At 40.9% G+C, this 16,838-nt stretch overlaps 2 protein-coding genes across 3 annotated transcripts in view; one reads left to right on the top strand and one right to left on the bottom strand.

Annotated features, from left to right (window-relative positions):
- The first annotated feature begins 2,543 nt into the window (after window positions 1-2,543).
- Window positions 2,544-6,465, top strand: LOC307215385 (trefoil factor 3-like). Its single transcript, XM_079974579.1, has 4 exons — window positions 2,544-2,705; window positions 4,615-4,761; window positions 5,767-5,849; window positions 6,269-6,465. Exons 1-3 carry the CDS (start codon window positions 2,621-2,623, stop codon window positions 5,805-5,807), a joined length of 273 nt encoding a protein of 90 aa, XP_079830705.1. The 5' UTR covers window positions 2,544-2,620; the 3' UTR covers window positions 5,808-5,849; window positions 6,269-6,465.
- A 3,043-nt stretch (window positions 6,466-9,508) lies between these two features.
- Window positions 9,509-16,838, bottom strand: part of ABCG1 (ATP binding cassette subfamily G member 1) — a 49,050-nt gene continuing 41,720 nt past the window's right edge. For both annotated transcript variants that reach the window (XM_079973179.1, XM_079973180.1), the window contains exon 15: window positions 9,509-15,958. In XM_079973179.1, the coding sequence (XP_079829305.1) occupies window positions 15,730-15,958 (229 nt within the window). In that variant the 3' untranslated portion in view covers window positions 9,509-15,729. The remainder of the gene's footprint in view (window positions 15,959-16,838) is intronic.

The raw sequence follows: 16,838 nt of genomic DNA, 5'->3' as shown, positions 1-16,838 counted from the left end.
GTGACCTTGTTTTGGCAACTACAGTGGTACCTCTAGTTATGTACTTAATTCATTCTGGAGGTCCGTTCTTAACCTGAAACTGTTCTTAACTTGAAGCACCACTTTAGCTAATGGGGCCTCCTGCTGCTGCCGTGCCGCTGCTGCACGATTTCTGTTCTCATCCTGAAGCAAAGTTCTTAACCCAAGGTACTATTTCTGGCTTAGCAGAGTCTGTAAACATGAGGCATATGTAACCCGAGGCACCTCCACTGTATTAGCTAGTACTGTCCACCTGTGTGTGCTATCAGAGTTTGATAAAGGATATCTTATGCATACACTGTGTGCATTCCCCAGTGGGAAGAAATACACTTTACGTGATCGCACCATTGACCTTTCCCCATCCATTACAAACCTAAACTCAGTGCTTTTTTCTGGGGGGTACGCAGGGGTACGCATACCCCTAAACAGTTTGTGAATCTAAGTTTGGCCTTATTGAGAGGCATTATTTCAATATGAGTAGTAAGATGAAAGTACCCCTAAACATATATATATATATATATATATATATATATATATATATATATATATATTAGAAAAGAAGCACTGCCTAAACTAATTAATGGAAAACTGATATTTGTTTTACAGTAGAAGCAGCGAAACCAGAAATGCATGTCCGTATACTTTTGCTTTCTCTCTTTCTACTGCATGTGCAAATTGAAAGCTTCATACTCCAAAAGCCATTTTCTTAGAATGACCATAAGTCCTGCCTTGCCATGGGCAGCCATCTAATTGAAGGAGAGAGGAGAGAGCAGAGTCCTATATTTGAAGAAGTGGCCTTTTCAAAGTACGATTTAAAGATGAAGAAGCACAATAATGGAGAGAAGCAGGGGCCTTGAAGATGCCAAGCAATAGTTATCACCAGGACTGTAGACTGAGCAGGCCTACGGGTCATGTGGTCTTCCATATTATAATGAGATGCAGTGTATTTCTGTTTAAATTCCAGAGATTATTTATAAAAGTGTACCTTTACATATCTATTGGCACCTACAAACATTATGCATAGAACCATTAGTCCCCTTTTTGGTGATACATTTTCTCATTTTTGGTCATTGTTGTAAGTAGCCATTTGACCTGCTCTCAGGGCAGGATTGTTAAACCAGGTAGTTCTACTTTTGACATTGTTGGAGAGTTTCAAATACTTAATCACAAATTAGGGAGGACCACAGATGAAGCAATACTGGTCTTGCTTATCTGTGGGGAGACTTATCAGTTGATTAGCACATTTGTGCCGTGCTGGGTGCCTTTGGTGCTATTAATCACAGTAACCCTTCCCCATCAGTTACACCTTTGGTCAATGCATTACTCAGCTTTCAAATTTTATTTTCATGTACAGTTATAAAAATGAGAGAGAGAGAGAGAGAGAGAGAGAGAGAGAGAGAGAGAGATAGATTTATTTTTTACATAGGCATGACTCTAACAGCTAAGACTGTCATAATGGAGCTAATATTGGCAAATTAAGATAACATAGGTTCTTACCAAGCAGGAAATTGTTTATGTGAAAATATACATTTGCCCTACATTAGTACTGGGACAGCTGTTTCTTGCTGACTTTGGTAACAAAGTTAGGGCTGCCATACGTCTGGCAACCCTAAACAAAGTAAACCATAAAATCATCCTTCTACTAGTGCACGTATTCAATTAGAAACAGCATTTTGCTTTTTATATAAATGCATATGATGGAAGTGGGATTGTCTTTTTCTGTCTTCTGAATTTTTTTCCAGACACCTGTATAAGACAGAAATTTCCCCAAAACTCAAGATTTTTTTCCAAATGCATAGAGTCCTCAACAGACTATTGCACATTCACATACATCTGTGAACTGACACAATTTGGCATGTCCTATTTCTTTCCTGGGATGTGGGTGGCGCTGTGGGTTAAACCACAGAGCCTAGGACTTGCCGATCAGAAGGTCGGCGGTTCAAATCCCCGCGACGGGGTGAGCTCCCGTTGCTCGGTCCCTGCTCCTGCCAACCTAGCAGTCCGAAAACACGTCAAGTGCAAGTAGATAAATAGGTACCGCTCCGATGAGAAGGTAAACGGTGTTTCCGTGCGCTGCTCTGGTTTGACAGAAGCGGCTTAGTCATGCTGGCCACATGACCCGGCAATAAAGCGAGATGAGCGCCACAACCCCAGAGTTGGTCGCAACTGGACCTAATGGTCAGGGGTCCTTTTACCTTTACTATTTCTTTCCCAGTCAAGTGATGGGTACCGTAGTTGCCTGAAGTGCTGCACTAACATGATGTGGATTGATTTAAGGGTGGCTGGGGGTGATTCATGAGGAAAGAATCTGAGGCCGATCTTTGCCACAGATCCCTCCCACTAAGTTTACCGATCGAATCATCATTTCTGCCACTTGATAATGTATCTGGAACATATATAGAAATCTTTAATCAAAATCAAAACACAGGTGGAGTCGTGATGACAAAGACATTTGCCTCCCAAGATAAAAATTATCTGAAAATGTTGAGCAAACTGGCCGCTATAAAAATTGTTTTCTGCAAATCTTTTGCCTAGACCTTAACATTGTTGTTTGTTTTCTGGAGGAGACCTGAAGGTTCAGGACAGAGGACGGTGAGCTGCCATGGTGCACAAGAGCTTCTTGTTATTCACTATTGTCCTGATTCTAGGACTCAGCAGCCTGACTAATGGATTTACTCTCCAAAGACGTGAGTGGAACTGTTTCATTTTTTTCTTGGGGAATACTAAACCAGCTCCTTGAAACATTAAATAACAGCTACCCACTTCACACTTTATGCCAGTGGCCTTCTTGCCATGGGTACCACTAGTGTCACGCCAATGTTTGCTGTGAAAGGAAGACACAAGTCTGTTTGAAGGCACAAGACTCCAAAGCCTCTAGGCTCAGAGGCTCTATGGCTCAGGACACCAGTTGCTGGAGAACACAAGCTGGAGAGCGTTGTGGCTCTCATGTCTTGCTTGTGGGCTTCCCTTAAGCATCTGGTTGTCTGCTGTGGAAAATGGGATGCTGGACTTGATGGAACCTTAGTGTGATCCAACAGGGCTCTTCTTAGGTTCAAATATGCAGGGGGCATCTGGCAGAGAGCCACAGCCAGTTGAGGGTCACCCAATGCATCCTCCCCATCCGTAAGTGTCTGGGGATGCAGTTGGATATTGTATGGCCCATTCTGGTATTTTGCACATGCTCACCTGGGACAGAGACCCTTGAATAGTACCAAGTAGCTGTTTAGCAGAGAGGGGACAATTGAGAAAAGTTCAGCCCACTCTGCTGCTTTCAGTCCAAAGCTATGGATAGAGCCCAGTTAGACTGTCTAACCGAGGCTAAGGCCATAGTCCAGGATAGTAGATGAAATAGTAGTAGAGGAATTGCAAATAGAGCAGCTGCTTGCACATGCAGAGGACTTTCTCAGCAAAGGTGCATGCATGGAAGCCTGAAGCTGTGGCGAAAATGGTTGTGCTTTGGGATAGGGGAGATATTCCATTCTGTTCACATTTAAAGGCAAACCTGCATAATTCACTCTTTTCAAAATGCTATAAAGAGCCATCCTTTGAAAGCCATCATTTTCTGAATTGTGCAGTGCAGTTCTCCAACCAAGTAATGTGTGCAAAAATGTATATATAGTGGGATTAAGTGTGCAAAAATAATTGCACTTATTAGTGAAAATAAAAGAGGTAGTTCTTTACATTATAGGAAACCGCTTTGCAAAATTGTGTAAATTAGGCAGAATTACATACAAACATGTATATTAGGAGAAATTCACACTGAAACACTGTTGAGGACTTAAAAAAAGAAATTGCAAACTGATGCGGAAATATGGAGAACTGAATTTTATGATTAGGAAAGTGAAAAACTGAAAGGAACTGAACTTGGCAGATCAACCATCCCTAGTGGTGTAAAGTGGATTACTGGAATTTATAGGCTTGCTGCAATAGGGAATTTGGTCAAGATCAGATTTGGTCAAGAAGAGAAAGCATGTACAGAGTAGCTGTCTTGGCTGTTGCTTACTTTCATTACTGACACACACACCTTCCGCTGATCTGTTAACTGTAACTGTAATGGGTTTCACTCTTTTCCTTTGTCCTGATGTTGGCTGAGATGTGCTGGTGAGATGTGTTTGTTTTTATAAGGTTTTTTCCTCATCTAGAAAGAAATAGGCTTGTTCAGGAATCAAGTCATACAACAGAAATATGTTCTCTGTGTTGATTAACAGTGCTTGGTGTAGCGTAGTATTGTGTCTGGCAAACTGAAAGCAGAAAGAAACATCCAAAACAAATTATGCCATAAAACAGGGGTAGCCAATGTGGTGCCCTTCTGGGGTTAGATTACAACTTCAGTCATCACTGCGATGAGTTTATGGGAGCTACAAGCCAATAATATCCGGGCGACACCACATTGACTACCCCTGCCATAGAACCTTTCCCTGAGGACATAATGGGTGGCTGTTTCCAGAGAGTAATTATCCGTTGTTATGAGACAACATCAGAATCAGAGGAAATCAATGAATTCAGAATTTTCGAAATCAGACTGTAGCATGATGGGCCTACCCTTCATAAAGGAAGTGCCACATGACAGAATCAATTGAACTTTGTCTTTAACAGCCACACAACAATGTGCAGTGCAGCCCAAAGCAAGAGTGAACTGTGGCTACCCATATATCAGTGCTCAGACATGCCACAGCAGAGGATGCTGTTTTGATTCAAGTATTCCTGGAGTCATCTGGTGCTTCTTTCCTGGAAGTGATTCAGGTATGTATATAGTTATTTATACTACCTTCCAGGACAAGTCAGCTTTGATAGACATAAAAATATATAGCAAAACAACAACACCACAAGCAACAAATACCGCCTCCCCCCAGACACAATCTCCCATTAATACAACAGTATAATACAAACAAGAACAGCAATGGTAGTAAAATAACAATACAAGATCTACTTGCTCAAGTTTCTCAATGGCACCAATTACACTAGTTTTAATTTCTTACCTCGTACAGATTAGTTCAACAGTAGAAAAACTTGTACAGCAGTGATGGTCAATGTGGCAGCCTCTAGATATTGTTGAACTACAACTCCCACAACCCTGATATTTGGCCATGCTGAATGGGACTTTTGGGAGTTGGAACATATCGAGGGCACCACTTTGGACACCATACTCTGTGTCAAGCCCCCCAACTGTCCTAATTAAATAGGGATAACCCATTGGGGGGCTGGTCTTGTGTGAGTCACCTGACTCCCATAAAATCGCGGTCCAAAAGACTGTGCTTTGGGGTGCAGTGCTCTTCAATGGGTCATGTGACTTGCATGGGAACAGCCTCGAAAGACGTACATCCTGGTTTTCCTCTGGGACATGTTGGAGGGTATGTCCTGCCTTGAGATATTTCTAAAGTTCAGGAATGCATATGTGCATTGCAAATACAGTTGAGGATGAGGCAAGACCATCTCCCTCTATACTTTATTAGAGTCTTACTTTTCATCATAGTTCTAGTGACTTATTAGCAATGGCTTCTTTGTGATGGTACTCCTCTCTTTTTTACTTTTTACTTTTTTTGCTGCCCATGGCAGCTACTACTTCAGTAGAATACATTTAAGCCAAAATAATACAAAAGAAAATACAAAAAGAAGGCAACGCTCTAAAAATGATACAACATGCCCTTCCATATGTGCCTACAGGATGAAGGGAGACCAGGCAGTAAGGCCTCATGCTTTTCCAAGACGGTTCATGTGTTACATTAGGTCACTTCTTTTCACTCACAGGACTCATCCATTCAGGCCCGAAACCTGATGTGAGTCAGTAGCTCACAGATCTCAGCTGCGCAGCAACTTCCATGATCTCTGAGGTACAAGCAGTGTTTAGTTATCCATCCCATGGGCTCATAGAAGGATTTCTGGAACAGCCAGAGCACTTTTGTTAAAAGCTGATTTTCTGTTTTTATGTAATAATAATAATAGTAATGATAATAATTTATGCCCCGTCCAACTGGCTGGGTTTCCCCGGCCACTCAGAATATTAGAACAGAATAAAACATCAAGCATTAAAAACTTCCCTAAACAGGACTGCCTTGAGAAGTAGTTATTTCATGTGGGCCTCTGACCCACGATGGGGCTTAATGGATCAGGTAAACATGTTTAGGAGTGGTCTGTTGACATTGCCAAATAATGAAATAAATTGATTTCCAAATGGCAGCCCTATCGTGTACATATTTCCCACTTAGCCCAGTTAATATCATTTTTTAAAAAATTCCTATTTTGTTTTCAGAATGCACCTCTTAAAATCAAAATAAGCCACAAATCTGCCTTTCTGCTATGATGATCTTCTGGAAGAAAAATAAAGCGAAACTACATGCATCTGCATGTGATCTCCTGTGGATGAAACGGAACTCTGCTGCCAGTGATGCATGTTTTTCAACACTCTATTGCACCTTAAAATAATAATAAAAGGAGCATACAGAAATATTATGGTCATTTCTCTGATCTATGCCCACTAGCAGTTGGTGTGGTGTGTGAGGGGGCGGAGGGAAAGGGACACTCATGGCCTTTTAACAGACTTATAAGGACTGGGTGGTGCATCCTCATTTCATCCTTCTGTGACTCTCCCTCCTTTTTCCCTTTCCTCCTCTTTCTTCCTCCTGCTCCAACAGGCTATCATGGGTTGTACAGATTTTTCTTGCCTGCGGTCTAGACCGACTGCTTGCCCCACTCCTTAATTTCACCTCTCCTCCATTCCCCCCCCCCTTGCCAGAGATATAAACCAGATGTGGAGAACCTCAGGCCTGGCAGCCTCTCTCTCTGGGCTTTTGGGAATCTCCCCAGGCCATGGGCACCAGGTGCCCGGGTCCCTGAGTGCTCCAGCCCCCACAACATTCCCCATGAAGGGGTCGGGCACCCACAAATTTTTGCACACGCCATGAGGCATGCTGACATCAGGCAATTACATCAGCAGGCATGCTGACGTCGGATGGGCATGCCAATGGCATGTGTGGCCCTGGGCACCCGTGGTCCTGTGGGCAAGCTGGCAGGTCTGCCTCAGGCCCCCCTGCCTTACCAGCTCATACTTCCTACTGATCTGGTCCCGGACGCGGGTGGTGCTGTGGGTAAAACCTCAGCACCTAGGACTTGCCGATCGCATGGTCGGCGGTTCGAATCCCCGCAGCGGGGTGCGCTCCCGTCGTTCGGTCCCAGCGCCTGCCAACCTAGCAGTTCGAAAGCACCCCCGGGTGCAAGTAGATAAATAGGGACCGCTTACCAGCGGGAAAGTAAACGGCGTTCCGTGTGATGCGCTGGCTCGCCAGATGCAGCTTGTCACGCTGGCCACGTGACCCGGACGTGTCTGCGGACAGCGCTGGCTCCTGGCCTATAGAGTGAGATGAGCGCACAACCCTAGAGTAAAGGGGTACCTTTACCTTTACCTTACTGTAAAGCATCGTTTAGCAGATGTGTATACAGAAGTATAAACCATGATGTTCTAATGTCTTTTACAGAATTGTATTCAAAAAAAATTTTTTTTTTGAGCAAGGACTATTTCTGGTCTCACTCTGCAATGAGGAAATCTCACAGCACCCTCTAGTGTACAGTCTTTGACTACATGCCGAAAAGTAGAATACAAATCAGCATAAAGAGGAGAAATGTAAGAAGAACCCATTAGTCCATCTAGCCTAGCATCCTGTTGTCACAATAGCAAAAGAGAAACCTATGACAGTCCTCTTTTTAAGCCATCCAAGTTGGTGACTATTACTTGAAAGAATGAATCCCATAGTTTAACTGTTTGGTGAAGTACTTTCTTTTTGATGTCCCTGAATCTTCCATTGTTCAGCTACATTGGATGTCCCTGAGTTCTACTGTAGCACCCTGCTTGTGGTTAACGCTTAGCTGGAATGAAATATTCAACGCAGCAATAGAGAAATTAAAATAATAATTTATTTGTCAGACAAATAAATATGAGGCACAGTGGTATATGGTTACCAAGCTCTGGCCTGGCCTCCTGCCATTCTGGCCAGCACTTATATTTCCTTAATCCAGCCCCCTTGCTCCTCCTGTGGCTGCCTCTGTCCAATCAGCCTGGTTGAAATTCCTATTGGCTGTTTGCTAGAACCAATCACAAAAGATACACCCATTTCCTCATGCCCTTTTATGGGAAACAAAAAGCTATATATTCTTCTATCTATAAATGACAAATAAGTAGTAATATATCTTACATGTGTCTCAGCAAGGAACCTTAATTACCAGCTCACCTCGCCCTATTGCCCTCCAAAACAAATGGTTTAATCTCAAATTTTTATCTTAAACAGATGTCAAGGATCTTGAATTTACATCATCATTGAAATATCTCCTTCTCTTGAAGGTCTTTTAAACAAAGGCCTGACAACCATATGTATGCTCTAATGATGTTTCCTGCTTGGCAGGGGGGCTGGGCTGGTGGCTGATGGCCCCTGTGATCTCTTCCAACTATATGAAATAAGAATCTAGCATAAGGATTTAACATTTCTTAGCTTCTAATTCCTTTGCATAATTACATTTAAGCCAATATATTTAATACATAACATAGATAGCTTTTTAGAAGAATAAACCTTTTCAAAGTAAGGAACAGTTTCCAGCCTCAAAAATAGAAAGAAAGAAAACCTATCTTCTCCAGCCAAGCCAGTTGCCTTTTTCACTGCTCTTGACCTTTCAACCTTAGGAAAATATGGCTCAAGTTGAATGGGAGGCACATGGTTTTATTTTACTATTTACCCACTCTTAATTATGTTTTTCTCTGCTTTTTTATCTTCTGTAATATGTAGGGTCAGTGTAACCTTGGCTGTCAGCCTGTAATTCCCTTTGACTTTGAGAATTGTTTTCTGCTATAAATCAGGGGGCCCCCTTATCCAGGAGAATAAACATCTTGCCAAGGTTCTTAGGCAGCTGGTCTTCTGCCTGGCATGAACATTTGAAAATCTTTAAGCTCATTTTAAAATACAGGCCCTGATCAAGCCTCAATAAAAATGCAGGCTATGATTAGATGCCTCACTACTATTAGCATCTCTCTCGCCATTCTCTCCACACCATGCATAATGAGATATACCATGATCTCCATTTACCTTCTAGACAAGGAAAATAGGATAGGGTATTTTGGTTACTGGGTCCCACTTATGTAAGTGCAATTGCACAGTATGCCTCATAGAATGAGGTTTCTGTGAATTAGCAGAGAGAGCCAATTTGTTTTAATATGACTAAAAAGGGACTAAAAAGAGGCAGGCTTGGGAGTGAGTAGACAGAAAAAAGAGAAAGGCAGACATATATGGCCTAAAAACAAAAAAGTGGGTCCTGTGTTTAGGGATGCAAGAAGGCAACCAATTTCTGTTCCAACTGTATTTCTCACAATCAGCAGTGTTTCCTTTCTGCTGCCATTCGGTTTCCACTAAATATTGTGTTATTTATCTTGCTGTCTGCTATTTAATGTAATTTTTATGCAATTAGTTACATAAGTTACTTAAATTACAAACTTAACACAATGATGTAATTATTTCCACACAACCCATTTCAACGCAGTTATGTTTCATTTGTAGACTGAAAAACAACAATAATGATGAATTCTGATCAGTATTCATTGGATTGATTGCCATTCTGGGCATGGCATGAATAAGCAAACATTGGCAGTTTCTGCTTCTGTTCCCATTTTTGTTGGAATTCTCCAACATGCCCTACTGTTTGCGGTTAAAGACTGATCCTTGAACTGAAAAGCTGAAGGATGGTTGAATCAGGCCATTAAAGAGCGACCAAGCTGATAATCTGAAAATAGCAATACTTTTATTTTATTCTCTGTTTGTTACATTGTTAAGTGTTCTCCATTTTCAGAAAACAAGAGCTCTAATTTGGAAAATAATGCACATACAAAGATCCTCTAGGAATTTACTATACAGAAATATACAAAGCCTTTTCATGTTAGTATCTTTAAAGTACAGCGTTAGAATACCAACATCCTAAATCTTTTGATTAGGTACATGAATCAGGTACATGTCGTTCACTAACATTGTCTAAACTTCAAAATATGAACAAGTCACCTGGGGGAGAAGGAGGAGCAGGGGGTAGAAAGAAGACAATGTTTACATATATCTACAACAGTGCAAATGTATCACAGCGTGCAAGCAGCAATAGTCTCTAAAACAGCAAAACCAACAGGAATCCAAAGTAATGCAGGGGTGCATTACACATCCAAGAAAGGAGAGCTAGTTGACAGACAGCAACCTTGACTAAACTGGTGTCCTCTAGTTGGGCCACAACTCCCATCAGCCCCAGCCAACACAGCTGTTGATGGGACTGATGGGTGTTATAGTTCAAAACATCTGGACAACATCAGGTTAGTGAAGGATATCATACAGTATATGCACACTTCAGCACGCTGAGTTTTTGACATTTTACTTGCATTGACTCTTGCGTTTTGTTTTTATTTATTAATTTTCTTTTTTTAAAAAAACCCACCCACATACATACACACATTAAGTATCTTAAATAACTAAATAAGGTTTAAGGGCAACAGCTCGCTGCATCCGAGAGCCAGTATTGTACAAATAGTTTAAATCCACCGTCAGCAATACCATACACTACAACTCACATACAGAAAATCATTTTTTTAAAAGATGGATGTCTCATGATCATTAAAACAAGAACAATTCAATGTTTCGTTTAAAGCTACAAGGACAAATATTGTTGGATTCTTTTTAGACTATCAGGCTAGTAAAATTTCGGCAAAACCTGAGGAAGAGAAGGAGCTCCACAGACTATTTAGTACTTCCAGGTTTCTAACAGATCACATAAATAAAAGGAAAGATAATCCTCTGGAAAATACACTTACAGTGCAAGCACAAGCCTAATCCTGTCTACTCAGAAGTAAGTCCTATTGAATTCAATGGTACTTACTCTTGAGTAACTGGGGTTAGACTTCATGTCAACACTGAGATCTAGTAAATGAATATATAGACCTATAAAACTACCATTTCCTACTTTTGATTTCATGTTTTTGAAAAGCAAACACCTTGAGCCCTTTTCACAAGAAAACTGCAGGTGCGTTGAATGTGTAGAGAGAGAAGGAAGAGGAGGAAGATTGTGGCTACTGTTGCTGACCCCAATGCTTGCATGTTCAGCTGAGTGCCTGAGCCAAGTCTATGCACATGCCAGGTGTATGCGTGATATGGGACCCTGCCTTTCGCTGGTTCCTGACTGCGCATAGTCCATACGCATGCAATCTGCAAGCACATAGGGCCTATTTGTACATAGGAGGGGGAACAGTGGGCACAATCCTGAGTCGTCCCCCCACCCCATGCATTCATGAAATGAGCTTCTAAGAAAGCAAGAAAGGAGACCCCAATGTTGGAATAAATTGATAGGAACTGTGCAGTTTCCCTTTTTAACTTTTACACAAATGTCATTTCAAAGGCAACATTTCCTTTGCCATTTTAAGACCCACTTGAGTGTCCTTTTTAAATGGAAAAACATCGTTTGGGCAGGATTCAGTACTTAGTTGGAATACCAGAGGCATTATGAACATTCCACGATTGCTTTGAGGTCAGGTGTCTCACCCATTGCTATGATAGCAGATGGCTCACATGCTGTAGCAAACATGGCCATTGTGAAGCGCTTCCACAAGCAAGAACAACAGCATGCACAATTGTAACTCCTGTGGAATTATCTCCAGCCGCAGAAGCAGAAGATAATTGCTGTAGCTATGAATACATAAATGATTGAAAAGAAACAATAGGCCACAGGTGCAATTCTTTCACAGTTTTTTTTTTCATTCCTTGCAAAAATATATATATATTTCTCATGTTTTAGTTTTGTAATGGAATGCACCAATACAAGTGGAATTATTCAAATCTGCTAGATACTAAGCCAGGAACATGTTTTTTCAGTGCATGATTCAGAGTAAATAACCAGCCTTCATCCACCTGCTGTGCTGGCTGGTCATCATGGGAGTTGTAGTCCAACAACAGCCAGAGGAGACAAGGTTGGCATGGGCTGCGGTATACAATTCATCACACTGAAAAGGAGCTATAAGAATTATCATAAGCCACCGGTAATAGAATTTGACATTTCTCTATAATTATGGGGCACAGCCTCTATAAAAGCAGCTAGTGACAGGTCATACCAATCCCACAACCAATAGAAAACAAAATTCCCTAAAGCACCCACTAACATTGTGATAATTGAAACTTAAATATATAATGACTAGTGTCATGTTTGCTGTATTAAGGTAAATTGTTCAGTTTATTTCTGGATTGACTCATTTCCTTGTTAAAATTTCATTTTCCAAGCTGCACCACTTTAGCTTTATCCCATGGTGGCAGATTTGTTCATTTATTTATGAGAAAGTATGCCGTGGAGCAACTGGGTAGGAATAAGAATATTATAAATGTTTGTGGCAAAAAGAAAACAATCCAACTTTAAATTCCCCAAACTGAAAATACAAAATGGACATATTGGCAAAGTAATTTGAGGCTATTATGGAAAGCATCAAGAAGCCAGTTCTTCTTGCCCAATCAAGTTCTGTTTCATCTTAAGTAAATCCATGACATCTAATTCATCAATCGCAAACTGTGGAAGGCTGATTGTGGCTATATCCTACAATCAGATGACATTTTGTGACATTCACCTGCTCTAGGCAGTTTTAGCCCTTTGCCTCTTCATGGCAATATATGGAAGATGGATTATTATGGTCAATCATGTCTGATTTGATGCATGGACAAAGTGGACAGCTGGGGGTCTCCTGCCACCAGCAGGAGGCATGTTGTCCCAAGTACAGAACTGATGTAAAGGAGAACATTCTAACATCAGCTTGGAACATAAGAACACAAAGAGGTGTCTTGAGTTTTCATTTCGTCTTCCATCAACTTCCTGTTGTGCACCTGTTCCGTTTTTAATCAAATTTTGTGCGTGAGGGAAAGGTTTACACACTCACCTCAATTTCAATCGAACACAACTGTTGCATTGAAAACCCATCACTGACTTATTCTGAAAGCTGCGACAGCTTTCTGATAAAAGAGGCACCAGAATAAAACCCAACCCACCACATGCAAATTGGAAGGTTCTCTTGCAGCATTCTTTCACTGAAAAGTGAAGTGTCTTAAAACTTGGAGGTGGGGGGATGGGACATCACATCAGAATGATCTGCTCATTGTATTATGATTTAATGATCTCAAGTTGAAAGAGTTGTGCCTTTAATACGGGTTTTTGTAACTTTTTTAAAAACAGAAACCTGTTTAACCTGAATTACAATAATGAATTTGAGGACACTCAACTAGATAAGAAGTCTGGTTATTTGAACAGCTCCCAGATTACAATGACAGGCATACACTGTCACATCAGATTACTGCTGCTTTTGGGCAAGGTAGACCTTATGGGTTACTGGAAGCCTGCCTGCACTTTGGGTCTCTAGTTAGTGGTACAGATTTGAATCCTGCCATATGTAAAAAGGAAAGAACTTATTATCTCTAGCAATATAAATCTGTTCACAAAACAATCTAAATTGTATTAAAATGTGCCATTTATCACTCTAGAAGTAAATACCTCTCCTTCAACCTTCCAAATTGTGGAGAGGGAGAGACACCCAGAAGCTGTGGCTTATTCTAGCAGTTTTGGTTTAACAAAGATCTCTCTGAAGTGCTTAAAATAGTCTGTTGAACAATGGCTCTTCTAGATTACATGCACAAAAGGGAATCTCACTGTGATCCAATTTCTCTGAGTGGGCCATTTTATCTAGTTGCTGAATGAGCTGCTGAAACAAAACCACTTCTGGCCTGAAAACAGCCTTATTTGATTCACTCATAAAGTCAACATAATGCCATTCATTCAATTTCCCAACCTGAGTGCACTGGGCTGAACTTGGCATGACATTTGGATCTCTTCCAGATCTAGGGTGCTTTACTGACTTCCTACTCTGTTAATTTTCCATATCGCCCTTTAAACTGTTGGATAAACCCACAATTACTATACAAAATTCTGCCAATATACAGAAGCACATTGGCTTGGCAGAAATCAGGAATACAGAGCCAACTCCCTTCCAATTACCTTTCATTCATTTTACGAGGCTAACTTGGTCCGAAAAGAAAGCAAAATGTTAATGGATAGCAAAAATTGGTTAATTATTGTTTAAGACCTGGGATAGTCAACGTTGTGCTCTCCAGACTTATTGGGTTCCAACTCCCATCAGCTGCAGCCAATAGTCAATGGTGATGGAGTCTAACAGAATTTGGACAGCACCATGTTGGCTGCCTCTGTTTAGACCACTTGGTTGCAATCTAGCAACCAAGCAATCCAGCAAGCTTAAGCCATTTTATTTCAATAGGATTGGGACAGTAGAGAATGGTATAGTGGGGCAGTGATGCCCACTTGACCTCCTGACAACTGAGGAGCTGCTGCTTACCAGAAGGAGAACAGCAAGGCAGTGGGGAGGTTGACATAATGCAAATGCAGCAGATGAGCCAATCCAGCACTCCTGCTGATGCGTTTGCACCATGCTGACCTCTCTGTCATATTTCCCTTCAGCGTTTCCCTCCTGAAAGTAGCAATGACTCAGCTGTTGGGAGTTCCCATGCTGCCTGCTACTGGGTTAGAGCCACCGAGTCACTGTGTTGGGTTATGATGGAAGTATGTATCAAAATGTTTTGCAAGAAATGTATGTTGGAACTCATGAAAAACAGAACCGATGACTTTTGTTATACATGCTGGCCTTGCAAAAACCAGAAGAACTACATATGCACCAGAGAAAGGTTTTACTATTCCATAAGGAGTCATGACAATGCACCATTGGCAATTCTCCCTTCTGTCAATATCTGTGTTATTAAAATATTTTAGAACATTCAAACACGTGTTTAGATCTGATTCTATTTTGCTTAGACTGCCTCAGATTCCCAGTGCAGGAACACTCAAGCTTTTGCATCCACGGGAGGTAGTTAAATGTGGACAATGAATATTTCAAACACCATAAGAAACATGGATTGAAAGAATATCCTGAAAGAAAAATGCTAAAAGGAATCATTTGTGGTCAGCTTATAGATAAAATGCACTTTTTGCACCCTAGAATTCTTTTTACAGAGTTCATGGAATTTGACATTTCATTGTAATATTGTGATTTGGGAGTATGAGACCAGCTCATGAGAATAAAGCTCCAGAAATCTGTATGTAAAGAAGACAACAGATATCAAATTACATATATATCCTTTCTTTTAAGAAAAAAACCCATTCATTTTATAAAGGTTTGACGAATTTGCAGACATCTGTTTTCATGGGGGATTTCTTGTGGGGAAAATACGTGCAAAAGTTCAGGAAACTTGCAGTGATGCAACAGGATGAGATAATATATTCCTCACATTTCTGCAGGACATAGAAGAAAGATCCCCAGCCATATTTTTTTTACCTTGTTGCCACATGACTATAGCTACCTTACAAGAAAACACAGCTTCCATGAGAAAAAATTCCTGTGATCAGCAGCGATGGCTCCCAGATGTGAAACAAGATTCCCTTCTAGTTTGTCTTCCTAGTTAAAGCTAGAAAGCATAAAAGAAATATGACCAGACCCAGTCAGTTCACAATCACGGTTAACTATGCATCCATTAATCCATCAGGACATGGTTTTCTATGGGCTAGATCACAATTCCACTTGCAACTCGGCACTGGAGACTTGTCTGCCACAATCAGACAATAACAACAGTCTACAACTGCATGTTGTTTGTTGCATCTGCTTCCTCTCTACCTCTCTGCTCGAATCTTGTATCTGAGGACAAAGTAGGCAATGAGGCGTAAGGAGATGAAGAAAATTCCAAGCACGATGAAGTCTAAATAAAGTTTAGCATTTTCTACATCCAGCTCTTTGAGGATGGCCTCTGATTTTTGAAAATGGCAAGTATCATCTTTGTCGCAGTGGAGATCTTCCCGGTCCAAACCATAGATGGATAGAATGACACCTTCAAATCCGTATCTAGAGAAAATAATAGTTTGCAAGGTCAAAGCGGAATCAAATCTATCAGGCAAAAAATAATAATCAAGTACCTTAAAACAACAGTAATTGAATTAATTATTGCTTAAGGGGTTGGCCATTTTAATCACTATATTTACATCCATGATGATCCACGTACAGTCCCAAAGCTAAGCCATAAAAGCAATAATGACAATATCAGTAGCTTTAATTTCTGCTTGTGATTGTTATGTGTTGCACAGTGGGAATATGATGCTAGATCTGAACGCAGTTCTGAACCACTGCTCAGTCATAAAATTCGCTATGAAACTCCGGACAAATCATAAGATCTTACTAACCTAATTGACAGAGTTGTTGTGAAGGTAAAATGGGGGGCATGCATCAGAAAACAAGCCAACTGAGAAAAGAAAAAATCCCTAAACAAATATTATTGGATACCCAGATTAGGTAAGAACAATCCTAACTGCAGAAGCAGTTTCCCATATATGAACGCAAACTAATTCTTGCTAGATTGTAGCCATGTATGAAACCATCAAACAGATGGCACCTTTCGCCATATCACTGTTTTGGCTTTATCAGCAGGGGAAAAGGGATGCCCCAGCCTTTGGTAAAGGAGAAGGTGCACTGGGAGATGAGGTCATCTTCCCTTTTTTTGCTGTTTCACTGACTTGCAATTTTATTGTATAACTTGTTGTGTTGTGTTTTGGCTTAGATTCTTCATTAGATTTTGCTGTCTGTGTATTTCTGTCCTGGGACCTTCAGGTGAAGGGTGGTGCACAAATGCTTTAAATAACTAAATAAATTCCAGTTTCTGCAGATTGGTCACCTGCTGGGAAGCTGGCGAGGGCGATTAATTGAAGTAAACCTGCAAGGATCTGTAAAG

The sequence above is a fragment of the Podarcis cretensis genome (genome assembly GCF_951804945.1).
Source record: "Podarcis cretensis genome assembly, chromosome: 4".
Taxonomy (NCBI): domain Eukaryota; kingdom Metazoa; phylum Chordata; class Lepidosauria; order Squamata; family Lacertidae; genus Podarcis; species Podarcis cretensis.
This window is presented reverse-complemented; position numbering and strand designations above follow the sequence as displayed.